Source organism: Vanellus vanellus, assembly GCF_965231255.1.
Source record: "Vanellus vanellus genome assembly, chromosome: 3".
Taxonomy (NCBI): Eukaryota; Metazoa; Chordata; class Aves; order Charadriiformes; family Charadriidae; genus Vanellus; species Vanellus vanellus.
The window spans coordinates 55219336-55236515 of record NC_138907.1 but is presented as its reverse complement, the minus strand read 5'-3'; the positions used below and the strand labels follow the sequence as shown (position 1 = coordinate 55236515).

The 17180-nt window shown below is 42.1% G+C and overlaps 1 protein-coding gene across 2 annotated transcripts in view; it reads right to left on the bottom strand.

Annotated features, from left to right (window-relative positions):
• GRM1 (glutamate metabotropic receptor 1) overlaps window positions 1–17180 on the bottom strand; it is a gene marked incomplete at both ends in the record, with an annotated part of 196134 nt that overhangs the window by 65274 nt on the left and 113680 nt on the right. For both annotated transcript variants that reach the window (XM_082480687.1, XM_082480688.1), the window contains one exon: window positions 7507–7742. In XM_082480687.1, the coding sequence (XP_082336813.1) occupies window positions 7507–7742 (236 nt within the window). The remainder of the gene's footprint in view (window positions 1–7506; window positions 7743–17180) is intronic.

Sequence of the window (17180 nt, the reverse complement as noted above, 5' to 3'; positions counted from 1 at the left end):
TGTGTGGGTCTCTGACATCTAAAATGCTTCTTCACCATGTTCCACATCTTTTTCAGATTATCGCTATACCAAGCAAAGTGAATAATTTAAGGCCTTTACAGTGACAAAATAATCTACATTCCCTGCAATTTTTGCCTCAAAAAGTATGACTGCATCATTCATACCAAAGCATGAATGCCTTTTCCTCACAAGCTCTTTTCTGCTGTCATTATTATGTTCTGCCCATGATTTGACATGCTATGAAGATTTACGGTGTGATGAAAGCTTATATGTCTTCTTTATGAGCAAGTCTGCTGATGAGGAAAGAAGATAGGAAAAGATACAACTTTTTAGGACCAAATTTGACACAAGAATATGGTGGCCATACCGATCCTTGGCAGGAATGAAGGCAAGCAGCATCCTGGGTTGTATTGATAGCATAGACAGTGACTGCGGCATGTGATTACCTCCCCACTACCACCACCCTTTACTTTGCACTCATCAGGATGTCTCTAGAATACTGCATACAGTTTGTGAACCCGCGATACAGAAAGACACTGATAACCTGGAGCACATTCAACAGAGTGACATCAACATGATCCAGAGCTGCAGTCCATGCCTTTTGAGGACAGGCTGAAGGACTTGGACTTATTCAGCCTGGAGAAGAGATGGCTGCAGGGGAACCACACAACAGCCTCTCGTACCCATGGGGTGGTTATCAAGAAGAGAGAGACAGGTTCTTCATGGTGAAGCACGGTGGGAGGATAAGAGACTATGGGCATAACTTAAAACAGGAGAGGTTCAGATTGGACATGAGGGAAAACTTTTTCACACTCCAGCAGTGGAACAGGTTGCCCAGAGACGCTGTGTCACCTTCATCCTTAGAGTTTTTCATGGCTCTAGTGAATAAAGCCCTGAGCAACCTGGTCCAAGCAAATGGCTTACCCTGGTTTGAACAAGGAGTGGGACTACAGTCTTCCTGAGTTACCTTCTAGATGGAATGATTCTGTGATCCTGTGACTCTGGCTACACTTAGAGTGGTTGTTTGTAGTTCTCTTGGACCAAGACAGGAATTAGCAGATAAAGCAATACTTATGCTGTGACCAAGGTATGAGTAAGCATCCTACAGGGAACTTGGATTGTGACCTCCTTTGGAACAAAAAGCCCCTACTTTTATTGTTCTGGTCCGCCACAAATATGTTTACTTACAAATAATCCTTATCCTCAAAGATCAATTGAATTGATGAATGAATCATGAATCGCCCACTTTGTTCCACTTCACTCTGTTGAAAAATATCTGTGCTGATTGCCTGCCAATGTATTTTGTTGTCCCAGCAGATGAACTGCTGTGAGCATAATCTGATGTTTGCATCAGTTCCATAACCAATTTCATAACTGTCTCTTGTGGTGCAGAGGAGTACTCATCTCACCCGGTTTACATAAACTACAGCCATTGTATTATCTGCCAGGAGGAAAATAAGGCACACTGTAAAAGAGCAGTTAGACCTCTGTACAAGTGTTTGCACTGCACTGCGTTCTACACCATTTCTACATGAATGTGACTTGCATTTAATTCTGGCCTATGTGAGCTCACCAAGTCCAAGAGAGAAATATTTGTCATTGTCGTGTTGTGGGGGAAAAACACTTCCATTCAGGCTATTTCTATCAGATCAGGGAGGAGAAAATATCCTACAGAACTGCTGGAAGGGTATCTGAACTCTGTTGCCTAACATACAGAGTCTAACACCTAATCTTGCTGTCAGCCTACAATCTCAGTATGATCTCCTAAATGTGGAAAAGGTTGAGTTGTCTGATGAACTGAGACAAGTTGTGACTGTTGCTTGGGGCAGTGCCTGAGGTTGTGTGCTAAGGGAACTTAATGTCGGGTCCGTCCTGAGTTAGGTAGCCCCTTAGTATCTGAAATTCAGAAAAAGTTTTTTTTCTGTTAGTGTTGAAACGGTCTGCTCTGTTCTGACTTTTCACCTGAAGGGCATGAAAAACGGTGTGAAGCTCTGAACTTCACAGAGTCAGGGGTCCATGCAGATTTGCAAGACATGCTGTATTTCCTAAAGAATGCAGCTACTACATGGAAAACATTGAAAGTACCTTAGTGGCATGGACAGTTTAAGAAGAAGAACTCTGTACTGGAAGTGGTTTTGGCCAGCTAGATATCAAGGAAACTACAGCAGAACGGTCATACATAAATATCTCTTTTCTACTGTGGTGGGTTAACCTTGGCTGGCTGGCAGGTGCCCACCAAGCCATTCCCTTACTCCTCCTCCTCAGCAGAAAAGGGGAGATAAAATAAAATTAAAAACTCATTGGTCAAAATAAAGGCAGTTTAATAAAGAAAACCAAATGCCATGCACAGAAACAAAGGAGGAAAAAAAGATTTATTCTTTACCTCCAACAGCAGGTGATGTCCAGCCACTTCCTGGGAAGCAGGGTCTCAGCATGTAGCGGTTGCTTTGGAAGACAAATGCCTTACTAATGAATGCCCCACCCCCTCCTCTTTTCTCTTAGCTTGTGTTGCTGAGCATATCATCCTATGGTAGGGAAACCGGCCAGTTTGGGTCAGCTGTCCTGGTGATGTCCCCTCCCAACCTCTTGCCCACTCCCAGCCTACTGGCCTTTGGGGGTGAGGGGGAGGGTGGTGGAGAGACTTTCTCAGTGCTGTGCAAGCACTGCTCACCAGTGGCCAAACCACTGGTGTGTTATCAACATTTTTCTAGCTACAAATACAAAGCACAGCACTATGAGGGCTGCTGTGGGGAAAGTTAACTCCATTCCAGCCATATCCAATACATATAAAAAAAACCCTAGAATTGAACCCTATTGTGTTGAGGAAGAATATCTCCTATAGCAGAGAGAGAAAGAGGGAGGAAGAGAGTGAGAGTGAGAGAGGCATTTGCTTATGAGAGACATTTGGCTACAACATTAGCAAAGAATGATTCAAAAATAGCTCCCACTCATCTGGCTGCCACCCAAGTGGGAAAAGTAAGTTGTTTAACTTCTGCAAGATGGGATGATCCAAAAGAGCAGTTACTGCAAAACTCTCAATGATTGTCCTCTCTTCACAAGAACTCATGCTACTACCATATAGTCCTAGTACATCCAGATAAGCTATTCTGAAAATGGGGCTGATTGTTAGGTGTCCCACAGACTTCACAGAGTAGAACATACCTGGACTTGTTACCTTCCAGTAGTGCTTAGACCAGATAGACTTTTTTCCCCCAAAATATGCATATACATTCAGAGCTTGGTGTAACATGAGCATCCCTGAAGGACAAAATCAGTCTTCTGAGGGACGGAATGAGGGAATTCAAGCAGTAATTCCTGTCATCAGAGAAGGGGGATTTCTAGGAACTGGCTTTCCCTTGCTTCATAGAGAGTCTGCAATCCCAAACTAGTGCTGACTCAACAGTAACAGGGTGTGAGAAACTGCAAACACAGCAGCTCTAATTGCTTGAGGAGAAGTCCTTGCCTATCTATGAATGCTAAAAATTGAACTTCACATTCCAGTGGCAATTCTGAATGAATGACTCAGTAAAGTGATTTGGTTGTATATGAGCAAATTATACTGGGCAGGCGGTAATTGAAGATACTCAAATACAAACTTTGTAATTAATCTCCTTTTCAAAATGGATAGGTCCAAGGATTTTGAATCTTTAAATAAGGTAATTGGAGAAAAACACTGCCTTTTTTTTTTTCTTTTTTTTTTTTCTGGTTGCTCCGAGGCAACCCACTGCTGGGTAAATACAAATACACTATGCTCTCATAAATATCACACATATATTTGTCCTTGGTTTTCTTTCTCATTAGATGGTTTCCTGAGATGTTAACTCTCCAGACATGGAAGATGAACTTGAGCAGTCTACTGCCTTTGAATCAGTTTCTGTCTATGCAAAAGTATGGGTGGGCTTTGTTCTCAGTAAGGACTACCAGTGCACTTCTGGAATGCAGAACAGATCACGACGCAGAGATAGTCACAACTCATGTTAATAATGTGCATGAACTCCTGGGACCACTGGGGACCCAGCTTTTTCCATAATGCAGGACCCTATGTACCTTGTTACAGGAATATCGATGGAATACTGTGAGGTAAGAGTGAAAGTTCTTAGATATGATGGAGCTAAGGCGCTTGGTACCAGTGTTGAATACTAATAATTCTTTCTGTGGTGATGCAGTAGTATCAGCAGTACTTAAATTTGTAGTATCACAAAGAAGTCAGAACTTGGTCAGTTGGTACTTTCATAATGGATTTCAAATATTAGTGCTTACTATTTACTGAGCAGAATGGATTTCCTCCTTCAAATTTGTGCATGGAGACACTTTATGAAGGAGGGAAGAGGCAATCCAGATTTATTTTTTTACAGAAAGATTGTGAAGAGTCCTGTCTCCAAACCTGAGAAAGATGAAGAAGGCAGTTTCTCGACACTGTCATACTAGACCTCCTTGGAGAAAGGTTCCACCATCAAGCTTTGAAGCTGTTAGTATTTGAAGTGACATTCTTAACCCTGCAGAAAGGTCAGATAAAGATATGTGTGCAGAAAGCTCTGGTGGTGCCAGACAGTCACCAGTCAGGTCTGTGCAGTTAAAGAAAAATAAATACTTTATTTTATTGCCCCCAGACTCACTGGGGACATGTAGGTATGCCATTATTAGGAATAGATACCTTGTGCTGCTTCCTTTTGGTGATTTCAGCAAAGCCTGAAAATTATCACACATTTTGAGGCTTCATGCAAAAAAAATTACAGCTTTTTAGAGGAGAGATAGATGTTTGAGTGCCTGAATTGTGACTATTAACTGTCAGTGTCTACCAACGTAGACAAACGATTTTGTGTTTCACTAGTATTATCAGAACATAGCAGTTCCTGTCTCTGATGCCTGACACCCTGAGAAACACAGAACGCCAAGGCAGGCACGTAATGCTGCCTCTGCAGCACCCTCTCCAATGTTCAGTGGCTGCAACCCTGGGATATCCTGAGCCAGTTTAGGATGGGTTTGAGTTGTTTTTTTTTTTTTCCAATAAAACAGCCCTTATGGGTTTTCTTTCACAAATTTGTTTAACTGCTTTTTGGCTTAAGTACAATTTTATAGTTTAATCTACACATTCTGTGCAGAAGTACCCAATCTTGGCTGTTTTGAACTCACCACCTGGCATTTGCCTTTGATGCAGCAGATGAAGAATGACTATGCTGGTTCAGACTAAAGTTTTTAGCTTCATAACCAAACAGAGGTTCAGTAACAAACCACCCGTGTTTACAACAGCTTCTGAGATTCCTCAGAAACAAGCTCTTTTTATAGAGTATCAGCATGAAATCTAGTTATGTGAATGGAATGAACAAAACAATGCCATTTTAAGCTTCTTTTGTTAAGAAAGCAAGCTATGCATTCAACCTCTCCTTAGTAATTTCTGCCCTTGTTGGCTTACATTAGCTCCTTTGTCTGAGCTGAAGTAGTCTCAAAACCAATTAAATATATATACCATAAATCCACATTTCGGTAGAGTCCAAAGTTAATGACTCCTTTGAGGAAAAAGTATCAGTATAACCTCAAGATTTATTTAGCCCATTAGGCCCTCAGCATCCAGATGGGCCAGCCTGTCTGCCAGTCAGCACACCAGGTTGGTTTTGAGTCAGTGACAATATTTAGTGATATGTCTCTCGACCTGGACAGGCTGGAGAGCTGGGCAGAGAAGAACCTAATGAGGTTCAACAAAAGCAAGTGCAAGGTCCTGCACCTGGGGAGGAAGAATGCTAGGCACCAGTACAGGTTAGGGGCGGACCTGCTGGGAAGTAGCTCTGAGGAGAAGGATCTGGGGGTTGTGGTAGACAGTAAATTATCCATGGCCCAGCAATGTGCCCTTGTTGCCAAAAAGGCCAATGGAATCCTGGGCTGCATAGGGAAGAGTGGGGCCAGTAGGTCGAGGGAGGTCATTCTCCCCCTCTACTCTGCGCTGGTGAGGCCACAACTGGAATACTGTGTCCAGTTTTGGGCTCCCCAGTTCAAGAGGGACAGGGAACTGCTGGAGCGAGTCCAGCGAAGAGCAACTAAGATGATTAAGGGATTGGAGCATCTGCCTTATGAGGAAAGGCTGAGAGAGCTGGGACTCTTTAGCCTGGAGAAGGCTGAGGGGAGACCTTATTATGGTGTACAGGTATCTAAAGGGTGGGTTGAAGGAGGATGGAGCCAGGCTCTTTTCAATGGTTCCCAGTGACAGGACGAGGGGCAATGGGCACAAGTTAGAACATAGGAAGTTCCGTTCAAATACACAGAAAAACTTCTTTACGGTGAGGGTGACAGAGCACTGGCACAGGCTGCCCAGGGAGGTTGTGGAGTCCCCTTCCCTGGAGATTTTCAAGACCCGCCTGGATGCAGTCCTGAGTAATGTGCTCTGGGCAATCCTGCTTTAGCAGGGGATTTGGACTAGATGATCTCTAGAGGTCCCTTCCAACTCTGAAAATTCCATGATTCCGCAATTCTGTGATTCCGTGCTGTTAATAAGAGAACTGGGGGGAAACAATGGGTTATGTGGAAGGTGTTGTTAAGAAGTGTTACTGATGGAGAAGGGAAGTACTAGAAACACTATGGGAATTCAGCTTAGGGAGCACATGAAGACCAATTGAGATTACTACTATGGGATAAAGGGAGTGGAGATGTGAAGAATAGGACATGAACCCATGGGAAGCCAGACTTCATTAGCTTTGTTTCTAATGGAGTAACTGCCTTACTATCAGAATCTACCTTTTTGACTAGAAATGAAACATTTACAAACTACAAACAAAGTATTTGCAAAAATTAGTCAGCAAGTATTTTACAGAAAGTGATCACCTCTCGCTCCATTTACTAATAAATTTAATCTTACTGGAACATTTTAGTTTATTTTCTCAGATTCTGCCATGGAAGAGAAAACCTGTCTATGCACAGATACACTTCTCTTGCTATGAGGTAAGAGTTACTTCTAGCTGTAGGACAGCATGTTTTTGTATGACTGCTACAAATTGGAAACAAACTATAGATGTTTTAATGGGTGAAGAAAAAAAAGGGCAAAGCAGACGACTGGACAGTTTTAAGACATCAATTTTCCTTAACATTTGTTTCCTGCCATAACATTTTCCGTGAAATTCCTAATTGTTCAGCTGATGAGAAAAGTTGGCTTTGAGAAAAAAAGTTTAAATTTGTTCCTCTTTTTGTTAAAATTTAATGGTTTCTTAGTTTTTACAAGACATATTACAAACTTGGACACTCTTGTCAGCATCAGCATAGCCCTAAAACATGAAAAGGGAACAAGTCACTCTATGACAGAGCAGAACTAAATGGAGAGGAGGCTGTGCAACCGGTGCCAGACATACTCCTGCCAGAGTTGGGATTTATATCTGTACAATTTGGGGTTGGAACTTTTCACCAGTGATTTATACATTTAAAAACAAAACAAAACAAAGCAAAAGAAAACCAAACCCAAAAACCCAAAGACAAGTTTTTGCCAGAGCACAGATTCAAACAGGAAAATAGTTGACAGGTTACCGGTGCAGTTCTTCTGGAAGTTAAGATTCTCTAGCGGGTGCCCCGGGATGCGGCACTGAAATCTGTGCTGCCAGAACTCAGGAAACCAAGGGTTGCGGGTGTTGGTGTCCAGACGCAGCTTCAGATAGTAGTCATCAAACGACAAGACCTCTGGAGACTGCAGTTTGATAGTGATGCCTCCGTTTGCTTCAGGTTCATAACCTTCAATGACTTCATCTCTGTCTGCCCAACCGTCACTGAAAAGAGGCAAAAAAACAGTTATTACACAAAGACAGGAAGCTTGTTTTGCAAAAGCAACCAGCCAAAGGCAGGCCAGTGCCCTCAGAAGCAAGGTACATCTAAAATTAAGGCAGAGAGGGAAAGAAGAAAGCACAGTGATGAAGAATTGTAATGAGCAGTCTGACTGATTTCATGCAGAGTCCTCATTAACTCATCTGCAATGGTAAGGATTTATCCTTGTCCCTCTGGAAAGGGTTTTTGGGCATAGCTTGTGGTGTGATGTCTTTATGACTGAAGAGATTCTGCCTTATTTAGGCTGTCCTGTAAGGGGTGGAAACTGAAAGAATTAATATCGATGGAAAGGAAACTGAGCCAGGATCCTGGGTGTTTTGCAGAAGAGATCTCAGCATGCATGGATCTTACAGCTAGAAGAGTAATTCAACTCAAACATAAAGTGAGAAATGCATTGTGTTGGAAGAGAATGGAGTAAGAATACTCAATAAAGTTGACCAAACTAAAAAGAAAACCACATGCTATTCTCGCACTGCATGGGATTTGTGATAACAAGCTTTTTTTTCCCCTTTTTTTTTTTTTAACAAACAGTGGCTTTCTATTTTACTTCTTTGTTTATTCATATAAGAGATGCTTGTAAAAACCTGAAGATCAAACTCTTAACAACATTATTTCATGGAAAGTCTGTTTTAACAGGTTTGAACAAAGTCCATTGGGCTTAGCATCTGAGTTTTAGTTTAGTTCTTTTAACAAAAATTCCATTGATTTAGTGTCATTCTCCAGTTCTTATTAGGGTCCCCTAAGAACAGTGCTATTATGGCCTAGTTTAAATGAAAACATAAGTTGGCCATTGCTTCATTTTAATACGCTGGGCATGTCATGAGACAAATAGATTATTCTGGCACCTCAGGTCTAGTTCTGTCCGCTCAGAATCAAATCAGTGGCACTGCAGCAGTGAAAAGCAGACAGATGAAGCACTTTCAGCAGCAAAGAACTCAGAAGGAAAAATGTGATTGACCACTAAGAGAGAAGTCTCTGTTTCATGCAAAAGAGGCTTGCGTCCTGGACTCCAGACAAACTGAAAGAAGGTCCTTGTTGGGAGCCTCTTACACACAGCCTTGAGAAGAGCATTGGGGTGCAGACCATACCAGCGGAGGGCATTCCTGAGACATTCAGCACAGGTGTGCCTGGGACTCCTCAATGGAAAACAGGCAAGATTTGAAGCAGCAAGCTCTATCACAGTCCTAGTCAAAGAGGTGTAAAGCGACTATGGATTGGCCATGTGTGCGTCTTTGGTTTCCAGAGACAAGACTGAAAAGCTGCATGGTTTAGCTGACATTCACGTTAACAGCTGCATCTGTGCTGTAGGCACCAGGAAAAAAATGGCAGGTCTCCATGGAAATCCAGGAAAGCCCATGTACTGAGTGCTTTCCATATGGGACACACGACCCAATCCTCTATTACAGGAAGCTATTTAAGACATGAGATATCTGGAAGCCCACTGAGTGAGTGATCAAGAGATTCCTTTCAACCTGGGCCCAGGGACCCCCAAAGTTATATTCTAAGATGGTACTACATGGCACCTTTGAGCCAGGTTTTCTTCTTTGTTTCCCCTTTTGCCAAAGCCTTGCAGTAGAACTGCCCAAAATTTCTGAGCTTTCAAACCACTGACCAATATCTTCATATAGCCAAGCAGCATGAGATACCTACACATGTATGCATGTTGCATCTCACATGTGGCATGGGAGCAGAGAGCAGGGGGAGGCGCAGGGTCAAAGGAGGGAGACAGTGATGGCTGAAGAATCCTGCTGTGGAATGGGGGTGGGCATCCCAAAGTGACTCTCCTTGCCAGGCTGAACCCAGCAGCCTCTGCTGGTCACTTCTTCCCACAGCCAGTGATGTGGTTACTCAGGTCCTGTCTGGGTACCCATATAGCCTAAAGATAACCACGTGGCACAGCCTTGGCCTGACAGCTGCTCTTGAATTGCCACAGGAGTGCATAGAGTTCAAAAGCCACAATTTGTCCATCCCTGCTCCCTGCCCTAGTAGGGTGCCTTGAGTTTTGGAGAGGGAAAGAAGCCACAGCTCATCCTCTCTGCATCCCCCCACTCCTCACCTGTACCTGTGCTGAAGGCAACTAGTAAAATGTACTGTGCACCCCAACTGCCTCATAACCGATCGCAGTCTAGATAACCTTACAAAGGTAAAACCAGGAGAACAAACTTTTGGGATTTCATATAATTCAAGCCATAAACTAGCACCAGAGGGGAGAAAAAGACACAATATTTATTTCTTCTTATGTGGGGGAAAAACAAGCAAGAGGTCACTCTTACAGCATAAGTAATTGAGTCTTAATTGCATGATTACTTCATTATTTGTCACAATGTTTATGGCTTGCAAACCGTAGACTCAAGCAGAAGTGTTAGTGAGTTGAAAAGATTAAGTAAATTACGGCATTTTTTACAAGACTTTCTAGAACGGAGGTAGTTTCTCTACTGCTTGCATTCCTACCAGCCAAACATTAGAGTGATTTATTTCCTCTCCCCGGTAAGTTTGGCTTGGAAAATTGCCACATTCACTCTGAAGGCAAAGCAGAGCAATTCTGCAAAGGCAAGAGAAAGTGTATTTCAAGTTCTCTGAGGGTAGCTGATGGAAAAGTTCCCCTAAATTGGAACACAGATTGTCACCTAACGTTTCTTTGTCTCTTTCTGGCCCCAAATGTTTTTTGTTCTATCCTCAGCTTTCTCAATTTGTTAAATCTGTCTGATAATTTTTGAGTGCAGCAAAATGTGGAGAAAGGCACTGGAATCAGACAAAAAAGTTCATACGTGTTGAAGTTCACACGGAAGCTTTGCTCTACTTTCCATAAAGTTGAGGAAGCAAAAAGGAGTCCTCTGGTCTCTTAGGGGACCCCTGCCATCCTGGTGGCTGCAGACTGGCTGTGCTGAAAGGTGCCCTAAGGGGGCCATGCAGCCCGTGGGAGGATTATCAGAGACCTAATATCCTGTTATAGTCTGTGCCTATATTCTTTCTTACCGTGTATATAAAAAAAAAAAAAAAAGAAAAAAGAAAAAAAAAAAAGAAAAAAAGAAAAAAAAAGAAAAAAGATTGTCTGGGAACTGTGCATCCATAGTGTTGTATGAATAAACGGATGGTGTTCCAGAAGGCAATGTTAAAAAAAATTGACATTTGTAATGCTGGGCAACAGCACAATACTGAAGACCAGATGACAGTGTGCATGTCAGTGACAGAATCAAAAGACCAATAGCTGATTCAACAGAAAAATGAAATCTCATTAAAAAAGGCAGCGTATTCTATTCTTTTGTTGTCAGAATGGACTACTTTCCACCTACTTTCCTTCTTTTATCCTGCTGAGTAGCAAGGAGCACCACAGGTAGCACTTTTTGCAAACCCATCTTTCTGTGTGCCTTTACTGCAGATTTCACTCTCCATTCAGTATTCATCACCCAAACTGCTTTCCCCGATGAGTGTCCATTGGGGGTTTTGTGTGACCTTCTGGCCTTGAAACGTGCCAGGTATCTGGTGCAACAGTTGATCTGAAGGCCTGTGAGGGAGTTTAAAGTGTGAAAACAGAAACAGTGAGGGAGGGACAAGCGTGTGGGTGTCAAACTACCAATCACTTTGTTCGCTCTTAGGAGAGAAAGAACCAACTGTTTTTGTTACTGTTTTTGTTTTGTGGTGTTTATCACTATCTCAAAGTGGGCACTGATATTCTGCAAGCTACTCTCGATCCAAGTCCCAGTCTGGTGGCTGACATTCATGATGCCAAATCCAAATTTCAGCACTCGGTCGCAAATAAAAATCAAACAGAAAGGGAGAAAGCCCAGAGCTACCCCACCTAGCTTCAGAAGTCCTATTTCCCCTTATCACAGACTGAGCTTGGAGAAACAAAGCTATTTTTCTCTTAACCAGTTTACTATTCTGCTAATGTGTGACAATGGACATTTCTGAACTGTGGCTTTAGCATCGTAGCCTCTCTGTACTTTCTGAACTGCAGTCACATATATTCCTGTGACTGAAATACCAGGAGAAATGTAATGGATTTCCAATTTCCTCTCCTCTTCCAAACACGAACACTGTCAGCTGCTTTTCACAAGGGCTGATGAGACAACCAGCAATCAGGCTTTCTATTTTCATCTCCTCAGGACTTAACTCTTAAACTGTGCAGCAGCAGCTCTGCTCTGCTTCCCTGCACAGCACTCGGAGCATTACTATTCCAGATGCTTTTTCCAAATAAGCAAACACGCAAAAAGAAAACATGCTGTTGTTTATGAAGACTACTTGCCCTGTGATTATTGTAGGAGGCAGCATCCTTTCACAGGTAAACAAAGTGAGATGCGTTTGTCAGTGGTGGACATGGACTGGCAATTTGATCCCTGCACCCTTATAAGGCCTGATCTGATGGACCAAAGCTGCAGAGGGCAACTGATTTAGAGTCCTCTGTCTGCAGGGCTGCATCATTGGCAGCTTCATCAACTCCCTTTGTATTAGCTAAGGTAATGTTTTCTTAAGAAGTTTGTCTTCATGATAAGGGGGTTTTTGTGCTGTATTGGCCAAGTCATAAAATATATAAAAGAAATTAAAAGCAAAAAGCCCTTTATAACTGCTAAATGAATTATTTTTGCAATAATACTTCTGCCTACGGCAGATATTCTTGTCGTTATAAAACCAAATAAATCAATCATATTAAAATAATTTCCTTTTATTTTTTGGACAGGTTCTGTTCCTGTGCTAGTGGATATTTTTATCCACTTTGAAAACAATGTTATATGTGGCTATACATATGTAAATTGGAAACATTAGTTTCAAACTTTCAACCTTCCTAGATGTTCCCTGCAGATATCCCACTCATGTAGGGTAGCAGGGCCCCGGGTGACCATACATGTCACACAAAAGGATCAGAGTCTATATTCTTGTTTTTCTCTCCTTTCCACAAAACTAAAGCCCATGTCAATATACTTTCCTTGCCACGTCAATATACATCCCCACAGAGCACGTTTCTGAATGCTTTCGTAAGACAAGCTCTCATTGCTCTCAAGGCTGCCAGCTGGCCTGCTGTTATGTTACACTTCTAATAGATTTAAATATGAGGACAGCACCACTCAACAAATTCAACATTTAATAAAGTGTCATGCCATTTTGTTAGATATGTCAGTATCTTTATTTTTAAGGACAACTATTATATGTTGGACTATATAAATAAAAGGCTGGACACTTCACTCGGCAAGTGCTGTTTGCAAAACCATCTTTCCGTGTGGTGGTTAGACACTGCTTATTTAGAGAGTCAGACACTGCTTCTTTAGAGGCATTTCAAAATGCTATAATCCCCTAAATAGTGATAAGTGGAGTTCAAATAATTTGTCATTTGATTCTGATAAATGTCAGTGCTCTGGATTTCCAGAGATGGTCAGACCTGGAAGCCTGCAAATTCAATTTTCTCTATTTATAGAAGTCTTTTCTGACAGCATCCCACTGGAAAATCCAGCACGGATTCTCCTGTTTGCGTGCAGGAGTTGTACGACTGTGACGGCCTCCTGCCTGCTCTTCTGGCAGAGCAGACAGGAGCTCAGAGCTCAGCACAAGGCCAACCCAGAAAGTACCAGTATGGCAGGTAGAATAATTTCATCGTCAGCTCCACCAAAAAAATCAGTGTTGCTACTTGATATGAGCACAGGGGGCAGAATCAGGCCCGGAGTAATTCGCAAACAGTACTGTAGCTGGCTGCTTAGCTGCCCTCTTCTCAGAGTAGACTTTTAAAAAAAATGCTTTATTTCACCAGCCTGATGTACTGGAAAGAAAGAACACAATTAGCTTATTATGAAGGAGGATGGACTATTCCCTGCAATAAGGAACTCCACTGAAGATATTCAGTGTCTGTGTAACACATGCCTCAAACAGAAGACGCCATGTAAAGAAAATTGAAACTGTCCAATATTCACAAGTCAGCAACTGGCAAAGTGACTTTCCTCCTTAAGCTTATGCATTATCAGTCAATTCCAGTGGTCACCAATGTCATCTTAAAGGTGCTGATCGTTATTGTTAATAAGCATTATTTTAAACATGAGAAAAAAGGGCTATTTTTGCACTCATTTGTTCTGCTAATTAATCAGTACTATGTACTTTCATTGAAAGGTGGGAGAGCTTTCCTCAGTTGCCAAACCCTGAATTCTTAAAAAGCATCATTTTACTCTTACTTGTGTGACAAGTCCTGGCAATCTAGGAGATTAGCCCCATGGCTACAGACAACCCCGTATCTCAGTGCTGGCAAGACCAGGCCGAAAGGCTGTATACTGTCGTGCTATAACCTGAGGCTTGCTGAGCACTGACTGACCTCCTTAAAACCAGAAGGATCAAATTCACTAAATCTTGTGAGTTGAAAGAAAAAAGGTGTCTCTAGGCCAGTAGTTTTGCTCCTGCAGGCATAGATGGAGGTAGGCAGGAGTCATCACCTTCCCAAGCTGCCTGTCTTGCAGCAGCATAACAAGGTACTGTGAGATTTGTACCTGGTCCCTTTCCCAACAAACTGTGCTGGGCTCAAATGTACCTTGAATTCCAGCCTTTAGATTTCTCCTAGTTGTTGACCTTCCTCATAGACCAGTCCCGACTCAAATCAGCTGAAAGCAGCGTGGGAATAACAGCTCTGCAAACTGGAAGTAGGAGAGGAAAACCACTAAAGCTCCTTCTGGGAAGGCAATGGAAAATAAGAGGGAGAGAGAAGATTGCCGCCTTGAAAATCTCCCACACACATACGAGAAGGTACAAGAGGAGCATTTGGTGCCAGACTGTGCAGTTACCAATTTTAGACTCATAACTCACACAGCGCTACTATGCCACTGTGGGTTGTAATCCTACCATGGACTATAGGCTGAAGAGTGTGTCAAACCCAGTCAGGACTTGGGCTGGACATCTCTAGAGACCACCAGCATGACTCAGAAAGAGACCGCTATGAATTATCGGTTAACCCTGCTCCTTTTGAGACAGCTACCCATACCCATCATGGTTTGAACCCTAATGTCCTGCAGGAGATGCTATTTTCTGAAAGAAATTGAAAGATGAAGTTTAAAAATCATTCCCGAGGCCACTTTCTGCAAGCGCTTTGTTGTATTTCTTAGTAAATTTTCTGTTCTTGCCAGGTTCTGTTTCATAACATTGCATACACAATTTTTCACTTCCCATCCATGATTACTGAAGGCACACAGTCACAGTAGCACATTAGTTCTTATATTTTATGCAAGCGCAAATTGTTGGTAAGGGCTTCCAATTTTTATTTAGTGAATCAGTGGATTTTTTTGAATGAGTGATACTCTAAAGAACTTAAGCTGATAAATGATAGATCATTACGTTTCAAATTATTATCATTCGCTTCTGTGTGAATTTTCAGAGGTTTTGCACCGTTCGTTTAAAAAATGTAGATTATAACCTTGTGGACCATGACGGATTGTATTTTGCAAATATGTATTTAGGAAGGTTTTAATTATCGTATGCGGTGCATATATTTGCATGCAATTTACATAATGTAATTTAACTTCCTATCATGCAGGCGTTATCTTGGGGAGTCTTTACCGTGAAGATTCTTGACATGGTTGGCATGTGCAGCTTTTTGTAAACGTAGTAGCTGCTTTTATGCAGGAAAGGTTTTACCATTCTCAAGGGTGCGCAATGGTGCATATCCTGGAAAATCAGCAAGCATACATATATTCTCTAAGGCAATAGCTGATTTTTCAAAAGGTGTACACATGCTCTCACCCCTGACTGTCAAGAGGACTGAATCCTTGCTCTGCATATTTGAAATTCACAACATAAGGCATCATGAAAGCACAATATCTTTTCCAAATGAAAGCACGTGTGTAGGGAGGAGGAGAGTATCCAATTTTAAACAAACACATGCAAATAGGAAGTCTTAATCTGAGCATTGTGCCTCATATAAGGTGCTCCTGGCCTCCAATATCTGCAGCAAAATCCAAGATTTTTAACGTCTTATTAATACACCCAAATCTGAAAATAGAGAGGTTTATCTTGGCTTCTCTGTACCAGTCCCTGGGGATTTTTTTATTCCCTTGCTGCTGCTGTGCTGCAAATTATGTGCAAGAAGACTCCACTGATGAATGAATATGGACACTAAGAGGTAGTTTCTGCCGCAGAGGGCTCAGCTGTAGTCCCTTTTCAAGAAATATTCTTGTTAAGACTTCCATCCTGTCTGAAAGTCTTAGAGACTAAGGTCTTCTCTGTGCAACTATGCAAAAGGATAAAGTGGAAGAGAGTGCTTCCTACCTCTGCTCCGGCCAACAACAAACTACTCAAGTCTTGGGGCTAGATCTGAAGGACTGGAAAGAAAGATACCACATGGAGGGGAAACAGCCTGGAAATATATGGAAAGCTACAGGTATATATATACAGGAAAGAGAACAGGTAAAGACGCAGCCCTGTCTGCCCCATACCACTCCAGCAGTGCTTGCTGGATGCTTGGATGTGAATTTGTTGTGCTTCCTAAAAAATTAATTCATAGATGTTTTCCTTAACCACAAGCAGAAAAAGAAGCAGCACATTTCTTCTCTCCTTGCTTTGTTTGTTGAGGTGCTGAGGAACAGGGAAATAGAGAAACATCTTGGAATCGCATTACCATCTTTGTTTTCACACAAACAGTGCTGAGCTCAAAAATACCTTGAATTCTAACCTTTAGATTTCTCCAAGATGTTGACTCTCATAGGATAGTCCAGAATTCTCCTTCAGTGGTTTATATTCTTATGTGATTCCCTCAAGCCATCCCTTACTGTAACCATCTCATATGATAACATTTAAAAGAATATACACAGAGTTTATAGGCCTTTTTTCAATGAAAACCAAATTTCAAATATACAGATCTAAAGCAGCATCCTTGTCGCGGTTTAACCCCAGCCAGCAACTAGGACCACACAGCCAGTCGCTCACTCACTCACTCCCCACCCCCCCGGAGTAGGGTACGGAGAAAAGGCGTGGAAAGAAAAAAAACTCATGGGTCGAGACAAAGACAGTTTAATAGAACAGTAACAAAAGAGGAAAATAGTAGTAGTAGTAATAATAATAATAATAATAATGGTAAAAGGATATACAAAACAAAATGACACAATACAATAGCTCTCGCCACCTAATTGCCCAGCCCGTCCTGAGCAGTGACCATGGATCCCTGCCCCCTCAGCCAGCTCCCATTTGTATACTCTGCATGATGTCTATGGTATGGAATATCCCCGGGCCAGCTTGTTCTGTCTATGCTCCCTCTCAGCTTCCTTGGAAAGCTGAAAAAGTCCTTGACTAGTATAAACATTACTTAGCGACAACTAAAACAACATGTGTTATCAACATTCCTCAACATTCTTCTCCTACCAAATCCAAAACACAGCAGCTAGGAGAAAGAAAGTTAACTCTATCCTAGCTGAAACCAGGAC